At 37.8% G+C, this 23,525-nt stretch overlaps 3 protein-coding genes across 4 annotated transcripts; 2 read left to right on the top strand and 1 right to left on the bottom strand.

Annotated features, from left to right (window-relative positions):
- Nucleotides 1-166: 166 nt before the first annotated feature.
- Nucleotides 167-3,149, top strand: LOC120557621 (transmembrane and coiled-coil domains protein 1-like). Of its 2 annotated transcripts, none has more exons than XM_039798144.1 (4): nt 167-315; nt 1,623-2,069; nt 2,151-2,286; nt 2,814-3,149. In XM_039798144.1, the coding sequence occupies exons 2-4, from the start codon at nt 1,690-1,692 to the stop codon at nt 3,132-3,134; spliced, it is 837 nt and encodes a 278-aa protein (XP_039654078.1). In that variant the 5' UTR covers nt 167-315; nt 1,623-1,689; the 3' UTR covers nt 3,135-3,149. The 2 variants fall into 2 exon arrangements, with proteins under 2 accessions (XP_039654078.1, XP_039654077.1); XM_039798143.1 differs by lacking the exon at nt 167-315 and adding an exon at nt 342-947.
- A 746-nt stretch (nt 3,150-3,895) lies between these two features.
- Nucleotides 3,896-5,444, bottom strand: LOC120556844 (protein B4). Its single transcript, XM_039796623.1, has 5 exons — nt 5,263-5,444; nt 4,862-5,118; nt 4,681-4,777; nt 4,492-4,595; nt 3,896-4,195 (listed from the first exon to the last, which is right to left on the bottom strand). Exons 1-5 carry the CDS (start codon nt 5,366-5,368, stop codon nt 3,944-3,946), a joined length of 816 nt encoding a protein of 271 aa, XP_039652557.1. The 5' UTR covers nt 5,369-5,444; the 3' UTR covers nt 3,896-3,943.
- Nucleotides 5,445-9,550: 4,106 nt separating this feature from the next.
- LOC120556839 lies at nt 9,551-17,156 on the top strand. The gene is made up of 15 exons (XM_039796612.1): nt 9,551-9,660; nt 10,357-10,668; nt 12,266-12,325; nt 12,433-12,492; nt 13,049-13,102; nt 13,285-13,323; nt 13,420-13,479; nt 13,579-13,653; nt 14,911-15,003; nt 15,346-15,364; nt 15,704-15,723; nt 15,835-15,875; nt 16,006-16,072; nt 16,456-16,496; nt 16,598-17,156. The coding sequence occupies exons 2-15, from the start codon at nt 10,371-10,373 to the stop codon at nt 16,685-16,687; spliced, it is 1,017 nt and encodes a 338-aa protein (XP_039652546.1). The 5' UTR covers nt 9,551-9,660; nt 10,357-10,370; the 3' UTR covers nt 16,688-17,156.
- Nucleotides 17,157-23,525: the final 6,369 nt, after the last annotated feature.

Raw genomic sequence — 23,525 nt, forward strand, 5'->3', positions numbered from 1 at the left:
GCAAAATGTGTGCCACCAACAAAGTGTATTAGTATATTTAACCCTTTTCATTAGGCCCAGTGTGTTGTGGGTATAACAGATACAGATGAATATGCTGGATGTGGGAATAAGCCACTATATTGCCAACAGGTGCAACAAAACCAACAGAGTCCCCGCAGCAAACCTGCAGTCTGGGAGAAGTCAGTCAAGTGCAGTCTGTACAGCCTACAGTCCTGAGAAAAGGTCTAATCAGACTCAACAATTTAAATCACCTGGGTCGACCAGACGTGCACAGGGCATCTTAAAGACTTTTTCCCCTCTCCATGCACCTTGGAGGTAGGTGACAGTGTGCTAGAAACCCTTTCTCTGCTTTGACCCAGACTCCGCTTGATTCAGTAAACAAACCTGCTTCAGCATGACTTCACCCAGCCTTCCCAAAGTAGATCTAATTTACAGACTAACCACATTCGACTGTTTTTTGACTTTAGAGCTTATTAAAATAAATCTTAACATGAAATGCACCTGTGATAGTGCTCAATATCAGAGGATCCCAAACCTAATTGCTTTCAGGAAAACGGTGTTAACCATGGATGTATTTGTTAACTCACTTTCTCTAAAGTGTGAACGCTTAACCGTTGCTAAGCAACATGAAAAGCAGTTGGCGGCTGTCAATAGAACCTTAGCCACCTTAGCAAACTGCTAACGCTAAACCGCAGTGTTGCTGTTTATGAGATTTATTTTGCACGCAACGTTTCCAAACTGAATGCCAAGCACGTACTGTACATTGTTTACGGATTAAAAACAACAACACCACGCTAAATGCTTTTAATTAACGTTACCAAGGCCAAGTGAAAATATTTTATCGACACCAAGTGGCTAGCTAGGCTAGCTAAGCTAACGTTGCAGCCGTCATCATGATGCATGACAGGTTGGAAGTCACCGAAATAGACAACTTAATTTGAAGCAAGGTAAGTATCTATTATAAGTCAGTTTACCCATATTACAAAAATCACATTCTCTCATTTAACCCTATGATTTAAAGTTACCTTTAACGTTAGAGGTATGTGACCATGCAAGGTCTTGAGTTGTCTCCTAAATAACATTATCTGCCTCCACCGCTATTCAGTGGAGATGAATGGGATTTGGTTATGCTAAAACCAATTTTTTTTTTTTTTATAACGTTATATATTACACATTTGACATCAAACAGTGCTCTCTGAAACCACTGTCAACAGTTGTTTAGGGACTGCTTTGGTACAAAATGGTTCCAAAAAAAACGTAATAGCATCCCTCAGGCCCATAGACAAGCACCAGGGCCTAAGTAGGCTAACTGGAGTCAAGTTAACTTTTCTTGTACCTTCAGTATTTCTGTTGCTTAAATGCCATTTTATCGACCAAAAAGGCCACATGTTAATAGCCTACCTTTTATTTCATAAAACAATCCTCTTATTCTGATGGAAGGGTCAATATACACAAACCAGGGTAGAGGTCTCATGGTAAGAATCTGATTTTGAAGAATTCTGTCTATGCTAACGTAATATAAAAATTAAGACTATTGCTTTTGGCATGCTCAAATAAAGGTAAAAGCAAAGTGGTTCGGTGGCCTGAGTAGTTGCCTGCTAACCCAATCCTGCCCATTACAGGTGACCGGTGATCTATCTAGCCTACTACTACTCTTCAGCTGGAGCTGTAGTGTCCAAGCTGAGAAAAATGTCCTTCCATTATCCGCAAATGTTTGGCAGCAGTGATAACATTGCATCCCTGAAAGACTTGGATGAAACCCAGGTAGATGAGGATGTTGGCTCTGAGGAAACGAGGGTCCTGAGGACAGGGCAGCTGCAGTCCAGCCCGAAGTATGGCTGTGATGATGATGATGATGATGATACTACATCTGGTTCTGCAGGAATCCCTAGCTCCAGGGACAATACACCTGACCATGCCCAGGCATCAGAATATAATGCTATACTCCATGAAATCCAAGAGCTCAGGGAAAACAAAGGCCAACTTGAGGAATGCTTGGAAAACTTAAAATACTATCATCAACGAGACTACACAGTGATTGTGGAGGCCCTACAAGAGGAGCGATACAGGTATATTCTTACTATAGTACTCTGTTAGTTTAAAGGAACCTGTCCTGTTTTTGATATACTGTTGCCATTACTATTTTGCAGGAGTGAACGTTTAGAAGAACAGCTCAATGACTTGACAGAACTGCACCAGAATGAAATTTTTAACTTGCAAGAGGAACTAGCCAGCATGGAGGAGAAGACTGCTTATCACTTTTATGGCAGAGCAACAGATATTCATGTAAGCTTGACATTTTAACGTCGTAGCAAGAAAGCACAGGTGTTACTAATAACAATAATGGCTGTGTTACATTTAGGTGAGCTGGTTCCATTCAGGTGTATTGGAATGAACAATCATTCATTTATTAATATAAGCTACACCTGTGCTTTTCACAGTAACAGGGCAAAGCAGGCAACTGCCCCAGGGCCCCACAAGCTCAGAGACCCTGAAAGCACCAGGCTGACTGTGTGTCAACTGGTTTTTGGTTGTGCATATTCCTAAATTAAAGTGTTTAAGCATATGAACAAATGGCAAATCTGGGGCCAGGTAGTATTTCAGTATAGAGTAACAGGGGGTTAACAGAGGCCCGGGAGCTAGATTTTGCCCTGTGGCTCTGTAGCAGGTTAATTTCATCATGGCATTCACAAGTCAAAATATCTGCAATGGAAAAGATTTATAGATAAGACGAGTGGTGCTGTACATACAGTATGTCTATCCTCATATTAGATTAGAGCATCTTCACTGGCAGTTTTGTCTCTACCCTGTAGGAGGCGCTGAAGGCATGTCAGACACGTCTGTTCAAGATGGAGCATCAACAGCAGGTGGTGCAGCTTGAAGGCTTGGAGAACAGCACAGCACGGACTCTTCTTGGAAAACTAATCAGTGTGCTGCTGGCTGTTATGGCAGTCATTTTAGTGTTTGTGTCCACAGTGGCTAACTGTGTCATCCCTTTAATGAAAACATACAGCCGCATGCTTTCTACAATGTTTTTTGTAGTTCTCTTCTCCTTCCTCTGGAGGCACTGGGATGCCATTTCAGAATATCCTAATCACTTTTGCACTCTTCTTGAAAAGAGAAACAATCAATAAAACAGTCAACTCAAAGCTTCACTCTGGCATCTTTAAAGGAATTTAGTGAAAAAGGCATTAGCCTACTTAGCATTAAGGTTCCATATTTCACATTACACTAGTTAATGTCTTGTTTATCACAGAAGAACTTGTACAACCCATGTGTTGCAGCCACATGGTTTAAAAGCCAAACTGTTTACTTTTAATTAGACTTGTCCCTCAATGGGGAACATAAAGTAGGCTACTATTAATTACCTCTAGCAGTCTAGAAGGACTTGACATTTTAGAGATTCATATTGCCTTTGAAAATGAATTTAAGAAATTAGCACCCAATCTGGCAAATTGATAAAGCATTATATAAATACTTGTGTACCTAAATTTTGTTAACAGACTGGTAGGAGCCTTAAAAACAAGTGTCCTTTAAAAAGGACATTTGTTGAGCAGATAGGGAAATGGCTTGGTCATTTCTCCATGCCTCCAGCTTTTTGGAAGATCCCTTTTGAAGGTTAACATTTAACTTGAGAATGGTCCTCTCCAAAACATGAGTAGAGGAAAACTAAACAGGCCCGTGTCTGTCCAACATGTTGGTGTGCACAGTACCACTGAAATTGTGTTTTGAAGAAAGGGTTTTGTCTACATGATTTGTTGTTGATTTTAACACTCAAATATAAAGCTTGATAGGAAGCCCGGTTGAGATCTGCTCCATAGACAAAGCCAGCTCCAGTGCTGCAGGTCCTGACACAAGCAGACATCCATCATCAATTTAGAGAGCACACAAGAGCTCCAAAAGTTAAGATTTTATTGCAAACAAAAGTATAAAAACAATAAATCTATTCTGCAGTCTTCTTTCCTCTTCTCCCAGTTGCTTTAGCAGCAGGGGCGTCGCTGCCTGCTTTAGCAGCCTTGCTCAGAGTTGCATTTCCTGCCTTTGCATCCTTTGTGGTCTTCGCTACTTTAGTTTCGGCTGAGTCAGAGGCTTCCACATCAACCTTTTCTGCAGCTTTTTTAGCTTTTGGCTTCTTTGCTGGAGCAGCCTTTGAGGTAGCAGCTTCTTTTTCTTTCTTAGACCTTTTGGGAGCCACCTAAAAAACAGAAACGGTCAGACAAGGCTGTAGCCAGAAATGTAAGGTCAGCCACTTGACCCCCCCCCAGAAAAATGTGAAGCTGTTCCATTTTTAAATGTCCCAGATGGGCCTTATATAAGTAGTTCTAAATTTTAATATCTGCCAAGAATAAATTCAGAAACACTTTGCCAGAAAATTACCAAATTAGATACTTGAGTAGGTTTAACTTCATGCCGGTAGCCTATATCAAATACAGCAGACAGGAACACCAGTCATTGTTTCTCCATGATCTCAGCACACAAGCATAGTCTCACCTCTGGTGAGGAAGCCTCTTCTTTGGCAGAGTCTGGCGACTTGGCCTCTCTGGCAGAGTCTGGCAACTTGGCCTCTTCTTTGGCAGTGCCTTTCTTCGTGGTACCTTTAAGTAGTTACAGGCTATTAAACAAGACACCCTTTAAGATAGCTTATAAGTGATTGTGGTCATTTTACAGTTTTAGTCATACCCATTTTTTTTGACTTCTTGGCTCCATCCTTGGCTGCCTTTTGCACATTGGGATCCACGTTCTCAGCTTTGGGCTTTGCCTCCTTGACTGGTGCAAGCTTAAGACAGGACAACCAAAAAAAAAAAAGCCCGATAAATGACGTTATTTGATCAGCTTTGAAGCTGTAGACTTGACTTCTTACCCTAAATTTTCCCTGTGCGCCTGTAGTGGCCGTAGAGTTAGCAGGACGCACTAACGTGCCAGTCTCCAGTCCTTTTTTCAGGGCTCTACGGACGAAATGCTTCAGCCTTACCAAATCCACCGAGGGGTATTTTTGTTTAATGTAATTCTGTATCGCTTGGAATGAAACCCCTTTGCGCGAGTCCAACTCTTTAAGCGCTTCTTTCACCATAACTGCTGTGGAGGGATGGGCTGTAAGTTTGCGCAGCGCCGCAGCATCTGGAGAGCAAATCCGACACATTCACTTTATATTTACACACTCGTGGAAAGAAAAGTCGATGTTTTGGACAGTGGTTACTTTTAATGTAATAATAATGGGTTCAACGGCCAGTTCTCCTTAGCTAAAATGAAAAACGAGCAAACCTGTTTTTTTCTCTTCCTCCGGGGCTTCACTGGAAGACGGCGCAGGTGGATCAGCAGCGGCGACGGCAGCTGCTGCCGCCACCGCTGCTGCCCTTTTAGGAGGCATTACTGAGAATTTAATATAAAAGGGAAACACAAGACACAAAAATCAGCGTGTTACGCTAAGTCTAAAAGTATGCTATATCTGCACACGCAGCACGTCTGTCTTTATGCAGCTGCTTCCGGTAAAACAAAACCAGGTGATCACAATCAGCATCAGGTGCAACTCATTAGGGTTTGTAGATTAAAGCCTGCATGGGTCGTGGCGAAATGATTCCTCCACCATTTAGGCTAGGCCCTTTTTTAATTCTTTGAATGTGTCATATTTGCCATAGGTCGGTATATAACTCTTTTGCTTCTCATTATTAAGTGCTTCTCATTATGAAAAATGTATGGATTGTGCAAAAGTGCAAAATCCTACTTCCAATATTCGAAGTCAAAAATGTCTTCCAACTTAAAAACAAACAAACACTAATGGGCGATTGAAAATCAGGCATAAAGTGCACAAACCTCTCAGAATCATAATGAACCATTGATGCCGAAGAATGAATACAATCGTGATCAACTGATGCAAACATAACTTCAGTGCTCCACCCGAATAAATACGATGGTACATTCCATATTTTCCCAGCAAACCTATCATTCACATTATAGAGATGTTTGAGGAGAGTAATACTGTAAGCCTATATTACACACAATTACACTCTTTGTCCATATGTACTATGTATTCTGCTTTCCTTTGCAATGAAGACATGTTCTTCTTTTTTCCTTTTATCCCCAAAGCCAACGCCACTGATAAATCAAAAATATTTATAAAATGCTAAATAACATTGTTATTTATGTGTAATCTACGTTTTATGGAAAGTCTCAACAGTGGAGAGGTCATTTAAAAATGTCTGTATCCATTCTTTCAGTGATCATGCTGTTCTGGACAAGTCCACTCACTTTACCTTCCCTCTATCATTCTGATACAAGCCACTTGGTTATGATAAAACTTACATTATTGTCACTTACAAATTCAGCAATATTGGTGAGCTGCTTTTCTCTCTCTGCCAACTTAAATGTTTTCTACAGTATGTTTCATACACATGATAGAGATTTCATTGTTTAATATATTAACTTTTTGGTATTTGTGACTATATGGATGTAATAACATGAACAACTTACATGTACATTGTTACATTACATTTCCTGATGTTTTGGCAATGTGGAAGAACAGAAATTAAATGTGCTGGTATATCTCTTGACAATTGCATAATGCAGGAAAAGATTTTAAAACGCCATCAAGTCTGATATTTTTTCCCACCATAGAGCGACAAATGCTAACCCGTAGCACCTCAGAAAAACCAGCTGTTTCAGACCAGAGAGATAACAGGAGCAGCACTTGAACAACATTTTTAAAGTTATAAAATTGTGTTTTGAGACAATTTGGATTTGTGGGGTTAAATATTTTTTTTTTTTTTTTAATGAGGCTGGAATATGTTTCAGCTAAAACTATGGGTCTGTTGAAACTGGTGAGTTAACTAGGGCAACTGCCTATAAACATGGACTTTGTATATTTAAGGAATACTAAAGAATACTCAGGCTTGGGCAAAAACTGTTTATACAAACATGATACAGTATAGAAACACTCCACGTTAGTCTTCTCCAAAACAATAATTTACAGTATACGTTTTAGCTTCAATATTTGGGTGGAACTGTTGGCCCTGTGCTCTCAGGTATGTTCCTTTAACCTCACTGTAATGGCCTCCGATTAACCTTTCCCCCTCTCAGTGTGTGGCTGGTTACCCAGGCAGAGTCAGGTGACCTGACCTGAGGGGAGTTGATCACCAGCTGCCTGCTATTCTGCAATGGAGCCTTCCTATAACACTCTGCACTGCCACGCTCACATTGCCAAAACGTGGCTCACACTGAGTTAGTGCACAGTTTCAGCCTCAACTTAGTTTTTTTGTGATTGTACATTTTTTAAACTCTGATTACAGTGTTTTTTTCTCTTCCTGCAGTTCCATCTGCTCCATTTTTGATTCCTGTGAGACTGTGGTTTTTGCCTCTGCTCGGCTCCCTACTGGACACCACCCTGGCACACGTCACTCCTGGCTACCCCCTTTCTAGATTCCCAACTTTATTTCCTGACCTTTTGGATCTAGTTCACTCCCTGCTCGCAAAATATTCAAGTTTGAAATAAATCTTCTTTCAAACTACTCCAGCCTCTGTTAGGTTTAAAAAAGTTAAAACTACGCTTACGTTTTGAAAACAATGTACTTTAAGGTAAAAAATGTAACTTAAAAAATGTAAACTGTTGTGTAACTGAGTGAAGGAATGTTTCAATACTGATTAAGCCTAATCAGCATTTGTCTGGCTCACTCCTTCTCAAGCTTCTAAAGAATTGATTAGGTCATTGCTGTTATTTAGCATAAATGTAAAAGCGCTAGAAGTCTTATTGTTTAAACAACTTTGAGAGCCATCCCCTGCTAGGCTAGACGTGATTAAGACAAAGAACGAGTATTGCTGTAGTTTGGAAACAATTGACACCGTCTCGGTAAGATCCTGTGACCGGTTGTAGCCTCAAGACACTGATTGACACCTTTTCTTTTGAGAGACATCTGACCAATAGGGAAAGATTTAATTTGAAGAACCACGCAGGTACAGGAATAAAGGTGGGAGCAGGAGAATGTCTCAGGACTTCAGTCTGTGACCCGCAAGGGAAGCAGTTGGAGTCCGCTGTTTACAGTGTAATTGTTTGTCATGTCGCATGACTGTTTTTATGTGACTCCGCAAGTTGAATCATGGATTCAGTCCGCTGTCAGCTGCAGTGTTTTCATGTTTTATGTTTAATTGTGTCTTGACTGTCGTTTTCATGTTGTTTTATTAAACCTTTTGCTTAATCTTTCAATTCGACCCGAGCCTCTCCTCCTTCCTCCAGAAATCAGAACGAACGCGTCATTTTGTATATTCTTAACACCTCCTGTCCCTCCTTGTGTCTAGTGCTTGGGTTTCCTAGCTCTGCTGTAACAGACACAATGCAGCAATGATTTGAGGAACAATTTATTGCCAGGTTGCATTTAAAACTGTCACTCCCTGCTTAGTCAGTCAAGTAAATGCTGTAAGTAATTCTCGAAATAAGAATGGAAATGCAGATTTCAACTATGTAGGTGTGAGCAGTATGTGAACAAATGATGATCAAACTTTTATTTTCTTCTGAACCAGTTAGCCATCTGTGATAGACGTGATCTACAAATAGTACATGTTTTAGTTTTTTAGTGTGTGAAACAAGTAGATGTAACGTGTGAATGTTTCTGTGGCCTGTTGGTGTGATTCATATTTGATGCTGTGGTTTTCCTGTGAGCAAGTTTTGCAAAATGACAAGTACATTAAAGTCCACACAGTCAAGACACACAACGATCTTCTCTCTGGACAGTCTTAGTATTCAGTTTCATCATGGCTGGATGCCTGCTGTTTGTCATCCTCATGTGTAAGTTAAACCTATAGATTTATTCATTATTATTGTGTTATTACAAACATATGCAGGTTCACACTTTCAAACATGACATTAAAATGTAATGTTAGCCATTATGTATCCGCACACCACATTGATGTTTTATCTTTTTGTTATGGATGATTTTATTTGTGTTGTGTGTTCTTATAGCCTGTGTTACTCTGTGCTGTTTATTTGTGAACCGTTTGTGGAACCGTTTGTGGAAAAGCTTCCCCATTGGAACAAATAAAGTATATCTTTATCTTGACTCCTAAGAGTTTTAATTGTTCAATGTTTTGTTAAAGGTATTGACAAGTTTTTATTATGTCTATTTAAAGTTGTACACTTATTACACTTACACTTATTTCCAACAGATTCCTTTCATGAGATTCAAGCACAAGGTCAGTCTCTGATCTATTATCTTACATGTTTAGCTGTGCTGCTAATTTGACTATTCATTCACATGGTTTGGTTGTTCAGTATATTTTTTCCTAATTCCACATTCAATCACAATTTCTCAAATAATATACTGTATTAATGTCAATTCTCAGTATGTGATATATGTTTACCTTTCACATTTCAGCATCTCTTCCACCTAAACTGACAGTGAAACCAGCAGTGATCACAGAGACCGACTCAGTCACACTGAACTGTCAGACTCCATTATCTGTTTCTGTGTCTCAGTGTTATTTCTACACTGGGAGGCAAGAGTTTATAAGTGCTCAGTCTTCATGTCTGAAGATACTAACAGGAACTGAGCTGCTGAGGATGTTCACATCAAATTTTACCTGCTAAGGTTGAAGTGAAATGTTACTACACTGTAAAGCTTGGAGAGAGAAATTCTCCATCTCCACACAGTAACACATCCTCCATCACCATACACAGTGAGTGACTGCTGTTATCGTTCTTTTATATATTATCATATAGTGTTAATGCAAGATAACTCAGTGATGTGGTGTCAAATTTCAGGTGTTTTTAAGGAACAAAAAAAAAAGAAATCCATTTCCATTAAATGTCACCAGTGGGATAAAATGTTACATTTAGCATGTTAACAGTTTTGTCAGTTTTTTACATTGACAGTAATAACACTTTGTTTAAATTTCTGAATGTGCATTTGTTAAGCCATTCAATTAAATTGTGACTGTGAACTAAGATTGTAGTTTCTGTATTAATTGCCAAAGCATTTATCAGTAATATGGTTAAAATGGGGAAAATGTGAAAAATTTCATTGCAGGTTGATTTAGGGTATGTGCCCCTAAATGTTCTGCCTGTCCCCCTTTACATTTTCAGTTAGTGGTTCAGTGCCCCTAGTAAAGTCTTGTACATCTTGTAATATTTGTATGGTGGCAGTGCCTCAGTCCATATAGGGTCTGGGCTTGGGAACCGGAGGGTTGCTGGTTCAAGTCCTGGTACGGATCAATTACAGAGTGTGGACTGGTAGCTGGAGAGGTGCCAGTTTGCCCTTGAGCAAGGCACAAAACCCCCTATTGCTCTGGGCGCCTTTAATGGGAAGCTACAACACAGTGTATTTGATTATAGAATGGCACATTTGATTTAATGACTGCATTAATCTTTTGTAGGTCAAAAACCGTGGATGAGTGTTCACCATTCTTATGGTGACGACGTTCTCTTCACCTGCTCTCTGCCTGGATCTGCTAATCCTGATACGAGATGTAACCTATACTTTGGAGAAGCAAGTCGTCCAGTTCTAACAACAGACATCTCGGGGAAGAAGACCTCAAAGAAACAGTCGTTCTGCCAGTTTACTGTCAAAATTGATGATTTGCTGAGTCATCTACGTTTAGTTCAACAAAGCGATGCCAGCTGTGATTACAGTTTGGGAAGTGAACCCAACCCTTTGTCTCCTCGTAGTGATGGATACAGCTTGACTGGTAAGTCGGCAAAGACATCGACACACATCACGTAATCACAGCTACATTTCAGTTGAATGTGTTTTAGACTGTGGGTCTATATTATAAAAGGATAACGTTAAGATAAGACAGCTGCAGGTAGTTTTGTGTGTGTGTGTGTGTGTGTGTGTGTGTTTGTGTGTGTGTAATATGTATATGAACAATACAAAGCAATACCAAGTATAGTATAATTGGGAGTGTGAGTGTGTTTTTTTTGGTAACTATTTGCATACTTTCACAAATATGTTATACAAACAGTGTTCGGCATTGTACCTTCCATTCAATGAACATTACAACTTTACTTAATGACAACAACAAAAAAACTCAAGAAGAAAGGCACCTCTATACACAAAGAGAAAAATCAAAGTAAAAAATGAGACCAATACAAAAATACAGAAAATAAAATACAAAGACAAGGTGAAATGGAATGTGAGTGATATTAACACATTTACTTGAACAAATCTTGCAGTACATCAGCTATATAAACACTTTTCTTATTATTAATAATTTGGATAGACTCAAATAAATTCCGAAATTCAAGTCTGAAGTGAGTAAAAGCTGGCTGAGATTTAGAAGATTTAGCTTTATGCATATGAAATTTCCCTTGTAGAATTAATAGACTGACAATCCTATGTATTGTTTTGTTTTTGTTATCATAATTAAGAATAACATCTTTTGCTTCCAATTTAATTTATTGATTCTTTTGAATATTGAAATAGTTTTCAATTTTCTTCCAGAACTCCACAGAATACCGACACTCCCAGAATAAATGTATAATAGTTTCTTCTTCAATTTTACAAAATTCCCATTTATTGTCCACAGCCACAAATCTTGAAACTAATTTGTTAGTGGGATCAATATTGTGCAGTATTTTAAAATTCTTTAAATTTATTGGGGATAACAAATTTGTACGCTAGAAGCTTGTTGATTCCCAGTGAATATTAGAAAAAAAGAGTTCCAAACTAATTTCCCCCGTGGAGTTATTTCCTTTTGCTGTAGAAATAATTCCTTATATGTTTATTGGTACATTTATGACTTTTATTCCATTAACAAAGAAGGTCAGATCCAATTTTTGTCTCTCAGAGTGACACTTCATTAGTTGAAGAATTCCACTAGGTATAGCATTTATTGCCGTTTGATATTCTTTGTGGGTGACAGTAAAAATATTTTAGATCTAAGAAATTCCTCATAACTAAGAAGTTGAGCTTCATCATTTTGTCTGCAAGAAAAATAATATTCCTATCAACCCAGTGTTGTAAAGACTTATTCTAAACAGATTTAGAATAATTAAAATGCCACCTGTGGGCGATGATACAGGTGATACAGATCTGCTTTTAGTTATTTTGATTAATTGTATTTTGATGTCAGACTATTCAATATTCTGAGCAATGATAGATGATCACACTTTATTTAAATTACATAATACAAACTCACACCAGATGGCACATATTTATTATTTTAGGTAGTTGTTAAACATGGTGTGTGTGGTGTTGTATCACAGCAGGATTTCTACATTAATATTTATTTGTTTGTACACTCAAAAGATTTGTCAGCTGAAATCCATCTTCTCTTACTGTAGATATTGTGGAAAGAGAGTCAAGCATGACCCCGACAATGCCAACATTTAGTATGACCAAAGGTAGGACATTTGATACATTAAGGTAACAGTCCTGAATATTATTACATAGCAATTTAATATGAATTAGTTTGAAAATTTGAAGAGATCTTTGTGTTTTTATTTGTGAGGTCTGACTGTTAGCAGGCGTGGCGTTTCCACTCTGGTAACTCCTGTAAAAAGAATGTCAGGTAAAAAAAATTTTTGTGTCTTTGTGTGTGTGTATTCATTAATGTATATAAAATCCTCTGGGCACCATGGATATTGGATAACAAATTCCATAGCAATCTCTCCAATAGTGTCAACCTCATGGTGGAGTGGATTACAAAGTCATTTGGATTTATCCTCTGGGCACCATGAATGTCTATACAATATTTCATGACAATCTACCAAATATTGAGACTGGACCTTAGTTGTGGACCAACCGACCAACTGAACATTGCCATCCCTAGAGCTGCCGGCATGGCTAAAAACAGAGTACATGTTCTTTGGTTTCTAGTTTTGTTAAAAGTCATTGCACAAATAAGATAAATAGCACAATGCTTAATTTATTTGTACACACATAAAACTGACAAATCCCTTTCCTGTAGATATTGTGGATGGAGAGTCAACCATTATTCAGGCAATGCCAACCATTACTATGACAACAGTTAGGACATGTTATACATTTTAATAGCAATCCAGAACATCATCACATTTCACTTCTATAAAAGAGTTAAAAGTTTTGTGTGTGTATTTATTCACCAGATTTGACTGATAGCAGCCCAGGTGCTTCCACAACTCCTGTGAAACCAGCAATGGGTAACAAAATGATCAATGTATTATGTGTGACATTAGTTAATCACAAATTATTTTGTACTTAAATTTCTTTTATTGCTGCCTGCTTAAGCGATTGCACAAATATGGTGTCCCACACAGTTGTAAATGCATGAAGCTCACAGTTTAAAATCCATCTTGTTTTATTGCCGATATTGTGGAAAAAGAGGTGACACAGACTATGCAGTCTTCTACTATGACCACAGGTAAGGTATATATGTATATTAAAATAGAAATCCAGATCATTGTCACAAATCCCTTATTTGCTATTTTGAAAGTTTTAAAAGATTTTTATTCAGCAGGTCTGACTGTTAGCAGGTCTGGTGCTTCCACTCCTGTAACTCCTGCAAAACCAGCATCAGGTAACAAAATTACAGATATATATGTGACTTAAATCACAAAGTATATGTGTATTGTACTTTATGTGCGTATTATTAAATGTATTTTTCTTTATTCACAAGGTCACCTGACGGTTGGATCAAGCAACACTGATAGTTGTATCTCTACTTCCCTAACACCAGAGGAACCAGCACCAGGTGACACAAATGCTCAGTTTCTCAATGATTCACACTGACTTTTTTAAATTGTTTTTTTGGACATATGTCTTTATTAGATAGTGATATAGAAGAAATGACAGGAAGCGAGAGATGCAGCAAAGATTTATTAAGAATCATTGAGAAAATGTTCAAATATTAATTTCTGGTTTAACTTAATACTTTTTTTTTTACTCCATATTTATCTATTTATTGTTGGTGACACTGTCACTTTTTATCTTTCTATCTTTATGCTGCTAAGTGAGTGATTGATGTCATCTTAATTTTGTTGTGTAGTGATATGCAATGACAATAAACAATCTATCTATCTATCTATCTATCTATCTATCTATCTATCTATCTATCTATCTATCTATCTATCTATCTATCTATCTATCTATCTATCTATATATCTATCTATCTATCTATCTCTCAATATGCCATTTTAATACTTATTTAATATTTTCACAGTCGAAACTCCTCTGAATCTGGCATCTGGTGAATATTACACCTGAGATTCTTATGAGTGCATCATAAATGCAAAAATGCATTTCTCTAAATGTGTTTATTTTGTCAGACACCTCATAAGCCAAGCAGTAAAGCTAGCTTGTTCCCTGTAACCCCACTAAACCCAGCAACAGGTGATTACCTGGTGATTACTTACCCATACTGCATGCAATTCATTTTTAGTATTTGACATATTTTCAAGCAAGTTAGTTTTGAGCTACACTACATTTAGCAACATACCTAAGATTTAATATTTTAATGTTAAAAATTGTTACCACAGGGCACCTGGATAGCTCACCTGGTAGCACATGCGCCCCACGTACAAAGGCTCTGTCCTTTCGTTAGCGGCCAGTTCGACTCCAACCTGAGGCCCTTTGCTGCATGTCATTCCCCCCCTCTCTCTATATATAATAAAGGCCTAAAATGCCCCAAAAAAGAATCAAAAAAAAAATTGTTACCACCTCATCTCCAGTGGACACATATTACATGTTTCTTCTGGGTTTGAGCAGTGTGTATTACTCTACAGTTTTACAGTGAAGCACCCTGTTTTGTGATAATGATCCTGAATTCAATGATTCATCATGTTAACAACTACATTTACATGTTAAATGTATATCAGTTGCAAAACAATACGTTGTCCTTCATTTTTAATATTTGGTGTGCCATACACTAGAAGGCATTCAGTAGGTACAGGTGGTCTTCCTGCTTTGGTGTTAGAAGTGAAACTGGCACTTGTTTGTGGTCCCCAAACAGAAACATGGACATGGAAGTCGGTAGTAGTTGCGGCTTGTTTTGGAGGTGTTGTCTTACTGGGACTGGCACTTCTCTGGACAAAAAAAAGAACTGGTGAGAACTCGATTTATGTGTCCAGTAACGTGAAATACTTTAATGTATTTTTCCTCCCTGAGAGCGCTAATGCCCCTTAAAATACTATATATTCAGGAACATAGATCTTACTGAAATACTATATACATCATGATCAGCAGAGTGATAATGATAAGTGTCAGTTTCTAATGTCTGCTCTGTACACCTGCATTAGTATGATTGGACATTACTAGTCACACAGCTGTGAATGAGCTAATAATTGTGAAGCATATCAGAAACAGCTGATGTCTAATCTGCCAATACAAGCACAATTTCAGTGCCCTGTCTAAGACTCTCTCTTTTTTTGTTGTTGCATTTTTTCAGAAAGAGGTTCTGAAAAGAGGTAAGATTTTTTGGTATACCTTTTCAGCAAAAGCTGAGTGAGGAGTTATCTATAGCAATTTAAAAAAATGTCACTGCAAATAGCTGCCCAGTGCAGCTACTGAGAATAACCAGTGCAGCAGAACATTAACAATTGAATCATTGGAGAGAGCTCATTCACCTTTCCCCAATTCCCCCATTAAATCCTGGGCTTTAAAGTACTGGCCACATACTGTAATTCTCAGTGTTTGGAGAAAGAAATACATCCCTCTGAATATTGTTTATTGCCCTACAGAGCATTCTGTTTCTTGTGTAATGAGGACACACTCATTATTAAAACTTTTTTTCCTTTTATTTATAGGACACAAGACAATGTCACCGGTAATGTACACATTTGATAGTAAGGCAACATCACTGTATCATTCATACATACAGTACAGCAATTATATTTTGGTCTTCTAGTGTATTGAGGTGCGTTTTTTTCTGTTGCAGATGACTTAATGTGCATGAGAAATCTTGACCACGGAGGGCTGGTAATTAAAAAAAGAATTCTTTGTCAAATAATCAAACATTTGGATAGCAAGGCTCCTCAAGGTGAACTAATGTGTAAATGTATTTATGAATTCCTCTCACTTCCTCTCCCAACTTTCCTGTCATCTTTAGTTAACTGCAGGAAATGATGAAGCCTACAGTGTGATAACCTCAGTACCTGCTGCTGACTGTCCTACTGGTGAGCTGCTTTTTGCTTTACACCTACATCAATGTAGCGTAAGGCGTACAGGGTGAATACTGTATATTATGTACAATACATATTTTTCTTGGTTTATTTGCAGTATTAGTTTTTTGCAAAGTGTCTTTTTTTTTAAATACCAAAGGTGTATACTATAGTATGACTAATAGTTATATGTATATGCTCTTATGTAATTGAATAAGCACCACAACAACAGACATATTGTTAGTGTAATAAGACTAGCACTTATCCCAAAAATGGGCTTTTGTTCATTAATATTTTTACTGGCTTATAATACAGGCAGATATTTATTTACTGAAGACTTATTACATATTTAGGGAATCACAATGACTGTCAAATCATCTTTTCTCTATCACTTGCAGGTTGTGAGAAATTGAACAGACAAGCGCCTCAAAATAAGGACGTAAGTGAGACATGAGGAACAGTATTGAATATCTTTGCTACATAGGTTAATAGATGCTACTTATTTAAAGAGATCTTACAGTTGGTTTCTTTCTTCTCTAGTCTGACATATACCATGTGTACACCATCCCCGAGGAGCCACCTCCATCAGCCCTAAAGAACATGGTGTACAGCACCCTGCAGGCACATTGAAACACAAACCTTTTCATAGAGAAACAGAAAGCAGACATCCCAACTGTTTTTAATGCATGTGTATTTTTTACTTGTCTTTTATAGTGTATCTTCTGATCTAATAGTGAGGGAAATTGATGCAGGTAATGTGTGTGGTCTGGTCGACAGTGGAATCCAAACTAAAGGCAACTGACGTGAATGGAAATCTTTAAATCATCTTAAGGAAAAAAAAGTGTAAACTGATTCTAATAAAACTGTGTAAATGTTAATAGCCCATCCATTCATTCATCCATCCATCTTTTATCTGTAACTATTGTAGGGGGCTGGAGCCTATCCCAGCTGACACTGGGTGAAGGCGGTGTACACCCTGGGCAGGTTGCCAGGCAATCACAGGGCTGACACAGAAACAGACAACCATTCACTTACATTCACACCTACAGGAAATTTAGAGTCAATGTTAATAGTCTGTTTTGGAAATAAAAAGTGCGAATAGAACAGGAGTTTAGTAAAAAAAATAAAATAAATACAAGTCAGAATCACATTGGGCTGGATTGCATGGTTTTTTTTTTTAATGGAGGATTGTTGTATAAATCAGAAGAGACCATGATGGATGTAGAGTTGGTTCAAATTAGCTCATGAGGCCCTAAGGAGATTATGCACAATATTCACCATTAACTAGTTGCTTATTAGCATGCATGTTAATAGCATATTCTACTAACTAACTAACTAACTAACTAACTAACTAACTAACTAACTAACTAACTAACTAACTAACTAACTAACTCCTCAATAACCTTCTAACTACTGTTTATTGTAAGTAAGGAAGTTGTTACATGAATTACATTCTTAATATGTTCCCTATTCTAAAGTGAGGTCTAGCTCCAAACTAATTCACTAGCAGTTTGACACTTATTAAACCACACAGGTTTCCAATTCCTTATAAGGCCCATACTAAGCAAAGCATTAAAGCTGCTGTAGGTAAGATTGTGAAGAGCCAGGACTTTGCTAACAAATTTGAACATCGACAACTTCTCAGTCCCTCCCCCCTTTCTGCTGCAGCCCAAACCGTCTCCTAAGCCCCTCCCACACAAGGGAGTTTGACAGAACTGCTGGCCGGCATGTCAGACAACATGTTCAATAACTAAACACTAACACAACGTTAACTTTACTCACCAACAGTAAAACAATGCTAACTAGCAAGCTAGCGTTAGCCATTTCAGCATCACATCTGACCAACCACTGTGCAAACGTTACTATTCTCCTCACCAACGTAGCTTTGTGGACTTTTGACTACTAATAACCAAGTGAAAGATAAATCATTCATGGTAATTATGTTACCTGTCGAGAAGAAATGTGGCTACATCTGCATCGTTCTTCAGATCTTTAAAATCCTGCAGCTCACGCCACCTCTGAAAAGCCACTCCGAAATTCACCGGAGTTTTGGGAAACCTTTCTGCAGCTCGTATGCGGGGAGGTGAGAACGCTATTATATGCGTGTGCCTGAGCAGTGGTGGAATTTTGCCAATGGCACTACAGGCTGTAGGAGGTGCCAGAGGAGCATTTTATTTTTTTATTTTACATAATTCATGTAGTTCTACTGGAACATAGGGTCAGTTTCAGCAAATATGACAGAAAGGTAGTTTTATAAGACTTACCTACTGCATCTTTAAGTAATTCAGTATGTAAACGCCTTCTCTGCTGTTTGTGTTCATGTTTATTGCCACTTTGTGCAATAAAATGGTTAATGTTCCTGATGTAAAGCACTTAGGATACCTGCTGGTTGCTGTAAAGTGCTATATAAATAAATGTTGATTGGTTGATTTGTTTGATTTATATAACAGTGCTGTGCAGAACCAATGCTGCTGGTTCTGCTGGTGCACATATATTTTTGCATAAATAGGTTAAAATCAACAGTTTTTTGTCTATATTGTGTAAAAACTTTTTCGATTGAGCTTTGTTGGTTGAGCATGTTGTAGACAGTACTGCTATTGCCGTTGTAATGCAGTATGTTGGAAGGTTAAATAGTTTTTTTCAGTTTGTCCTTTTTGCTACTTCTACATCTTTTTGAAAATGGCCCACTCACTACTATTTCTGCTTACACCACTGCTCATGTTAGTTCATACCCCAAGTGTGCACAGATTTGAGCTAGTTACGACATGCACAAAATACTTATTGTATTTCAGTAATTGTATTAAGTTGTTTGGATATAATTTTAGCACAAGCCAGCACTAGCCCGTTTAGAACAAGTAACAAGTAGAACAAACATTAAAAAAGAAAATACGAAAGCAACACAAATTATGAACCAGTCTTCCAACACTCTAGATGTGATCTAAATATACAGTACCACACATACTGGGGCCTATAATGATGTCAAATGTGTTTCTGTGGCCTGTCTGTCAGTGTGATTTCTTTCTGATGCTTGCTGTGGTTTTCCTGAGAACATGTTCTGCAAAATGACGCTTTCTGTATGCCAAAGTCCACTCAGTCAGACATACAAGTGCAGTCTTCTTTGACGTTCACATTATTCAGATTCATCATGGCTGGATACCTTCTGTTAGTCGTCTTCATGTGTAAGTTAAACCTCTTTAGTTTAGTTTCATTCATTGTAAATGTAGGCACAATACAGCAGGGACGTGCACAGACATTTGGAGGGGATATTGATCTAATCTAGAAAAAAGGCAACAGTCCCCCCCCCCTCCCCCCCCCAAAAAAACAAACAAAAAAACAAACAAAAACTGACACTAGTGCTGCATAGTATCGCAATATTTTCCGTGGAAATACTGTATCGATACACAGATGCCAAGTATCGATCTTTTATGATATATGTGTTGGTCAGTTTGTCTGCTTGACAATCCCATTTTGCAGCAATAAAATTGAAGTGAGATGAACAAACAGAGAAATGTATCTTTTTAGATAAAACAGATGTTGACAAAGTTTTCTTTTGGGGACATAATTTGAGTTGGAAAAAAGGTAATAAATTGCAATATATCGCAGAATATTGCAATATCTTTAAAATCGCAATAATATTGTATCGTGACATAAGTATTGTGATGATATCGTATCATGAGGCCTCTGGTGATCCCCACCCCTATATATATATATATATATATATATATATATATATATATATATATATATATATATATATATATATACATACAGTACTGTGCAAAAGTTTTAGGCAGGTATGAAAAAAATGCTGTAAACTAAGAATGCTTTCAAAAATGGAAGTGTTAATAGTTTATTTTCATCAATTAACAAAAAGCAGTGAATGAACAGAAGAGGAATCTAAATCAAATCAATAGTTGGTGTGACCACCCTTTGCCTTATAGACAGCATCAATTCTTCTAGGTACACTTGCACAAAGTTTTTGAAGGAACTTGGCTGGTAGGTTGTTCCAAACATCTTGGAGAACTAACCACAGATCTTCTGTGGATGTAGGATTTCTCAAATCCTTCTGTCTCTTCATGTTATCCCAGACACACTCGATGATGCTGAGATCAGGGCTCTGTGGGGGCCATGCCATCACTTCCAGGACTTCTTGTTCTTCTTTATGCTGAAGATAGTTCTTAATGACCTTGGCTGTATGTTTGGGGTCGTTGTCCTGCTGCAGAATAAATTTGGGGCCAATCATACGCCTCCGTGATGGTAATGTATGATGGATAAGTATCTGCCTGTTTTTCTCAACATTGAGGACATCATTAATCTTGACCAAATCTCTAACTCCATTTGCAGAAATGCAGCCCCAAACTTGCAACGAACCTCCACCATGCTTTACTTTTGCCTGCAGACACTCATTATTGTACCGCTCTCCAGCCCTTCGGCGAACAACCTGCCTTCTGCTACAGCAAAATATTTAAAATGTTGACTCATCAGTCCAGAGCACCTGCTGCCATTTCTCAGTTCCTATGTTTTCGTGCATAGTTGAGTTGCTTGGCCTTGTTTCTATGTCGGAGGAATGGCTTTTTGGCTGCAACTCTTCCATGAAGACCACTTCTGGCCAGACTTCTCCAGACAGTAGATGGGTATACCTGGGTCCTACTGGTTTCTGCCAGTTCTGAGCTGATGGCACTGCTGGACATCTTCCGATTTTGAAGGGAAATAAGCTTTTTCATCTGCTGCACTAAGTTTCCTTGGCCGACCACTGTCTCTACGATTCTCAACGTTCCCTGACTTTTTGCAAGTGTACCTATAAGAATTGATACTGGTTTGAAGGCAAAGGGTAGTAACACCAAATATTGATGTGATTTAGATGCTTTTTTAGTCGCTCACTTTGCATTTTGTAAATTGATAAAAATAAACAATCATTATTTATATTTTTGAAAGCACAGTACTGTGTATATATATATTATAAAGAACAATTACAACATGACTACAGCTAGTAAAATTATTTTACTCAATCCCCAGGTTCTCAAATGCTCTGTGAACTGGAGCTCTTGATATACAAAAAATAATAACTATTCGACACAATTTACTGTGTATTTATTATTAATTAAACATTTGTTTTTAATGAGTTATTAGCCTACTCCAACTTAAAGAAAATGCCCCTGATAAAATAGGCCTACTTTACTCTAAATGAATAATGTAGGATGGTGGCTTGACATAATCAAATGCTTCTCTCACAGCTCTGCTGACAGTTTTAATCCAGCTCTGCAGAGTTACAGATCTTTTAGCTGCTTCTTTGAGCTCTTTTTCTCTCCTCTTCAGTCGTCTTTGTTGTGAAGGTATACTTAAGTAGCCTACACAAAATTAACATTAGGCTATACTTTTTTTTTAAAATGCAAAGTTTATTACATTAACCAATTGGGACATTAATTTATCATCTCATAACTAAGGCGACTTTCACTTTCCCTAATGTCACATCTGATTGTTGGTTGAAAACTCACATAACATATTGACTGTAAACAACGTATAACCTAGCATGATTCAAGAGGCCAAACCATCCCATCCCTGAGCCTCTCTCTTCTCTACAGAACTCACGTAACTGACGTAACGTAGCTACGTTAGCCTGCTGCTGCAAAATACGTTATGTCATTAGCTTTGGTTGATAACGTAGCACTTTACATTAATATAAGGCAATGCTGCACGACGTGATGCACGTGTTACAAGCTCAAGCTACACTTTATTCAAAGCGCAAGTGGATTTTTTTGGTTACTATTCACAGGGCATTTGTCATAATCTCCATAACTTTAAAAACTCAGGTGAAGGCAGAAGGGCTTGCGCTGCTCCGTGTGTGAGAATATAAACAAAGGGTAACACTTTACTTGAAGCTTTCTACATAAGAGTGACATGACACTGTCATGAACACATGACACTCACATGACACTGTCATGACACATGAATCCTAACTCTAACTCTAACTCTAACTCTAACCCTAACCCTAACCCTAACTTGTCATGACAAAACCGAATGACACTTACTAAAAAATCGTTATATCATAAACATTTATGACTTGTTTATAATGTTTTATGACACGTTCATGACAGTGTCATGTCACTCTTATGTAGAAAACTTCAAGTAAAGTGTAACCAAACAAAGTCACGTGATGATGGGCGTATTATCGTATTAATGCAGCCACAACAGCAAAAAAAGAAGAAAAAAAAGAAAGAAAAGTTTATGTAGGCTCTTTCGCCAGAGGGGCAGCTAATCCAATCAGGGTAAACGGGCCCGGGCAAGAGCCACATTAATATGTAATACCTCTGATAACTATTGCAGCATGTTTTATTAAACTTTTTAATCAGGTTTAGAGAAATGCAACACTAACAACAAGGGTTTACTATTTTACTATTACCGTCAGATGTTTTTTTTCTCCAACAGATTCCTTTTCTGAGATGAAAGCACAAGGTCACTCTCTTAATTTGACAATTTGCCTGTGCAGTACTTTGTTTCTATTTTCTATACCGTGCAATAAATCAAAGTTTCTCATTAGGGATTTTATTATCTTAATGCAACTATTAAGTATGTGATATAAAATGTGTTTACCTTACAGCTCTTCTTCCACCTAAACTGACAGTGAATCCAGCAGCGATCACAGCGACAGAAACTTCATCTGCTTCTTTGTGTCGTTGTTATTTTCGCATTGTAAGAGGAGGACCTGGCAAACGCTTCCCTTGTCCGCAGATACTGACAGGAACTGAGCTGCTGATGATGTCACATCAGATTTCCCCTGCTGAGGTTCAAGTGACATGCTTTTTCCTTCACTGTCTCAATCTCCTGACAGTGATATATCCTCCATCATCATTCGAAGTGAGTACACTGTCTGTTGCTATGGACTAATATTATGATGTCTTGCTACAGTATTAGCACAACTAACAAAGTGGCTTTTAAATAAATGTTAGAAGATTTTAAATAGACATTGTCTGCTATTATGAATGTATTATTAGAATTGTTGGCGCACATTTGTTCCTTTGTTTGGTTGGTAATTAACGCGTGACATCGGTGTAGATATGTGTTTTTGAACAAACAATTGCCAATGAATAACTTGTCCAAGAGTTCAAACTTAAAGTTGGATATGGCAATCTATTTATTTTAAGTAAACAGCAAAATAATCGAACAAAATAATAATTCTTCTTTTAATATTACCATGTTATCATACACGTAACCACGGTCAAAAAAAACTGTGCGCAACACAGCTGAAGCAATTAGGCCACATTTAAATAAACTTTTCCACCCCCCAGCCAATGAAATGGCTCCAGCAAGAATTATTTTAAATAAATGCAATTTTTATTTATTTAATCCAACATATACCTACATTTTCAGCATATCTTCCACCTAAACTGACAGTGAATCCACCATTGATCAACGAGACAGACTCAGTCACACTGAACTGTCAGACTCCATCATCTGTTTCTTTGTCTCA

Source organism: Perca fluviatilis, chromosome 4 (assembly GCF_010015445.1).
Source record: "Perca fluviatilis chromosome 4, GENO_Pfluv_1.0, whole genome shotgun sequence".
In the NCBI taxonomy this organism is placed as follows: Eukaryota; Metazoa; Chordata; class Actinopteri; order Perciformes; family Percidae; genus Perca; species Perca fluviatilis.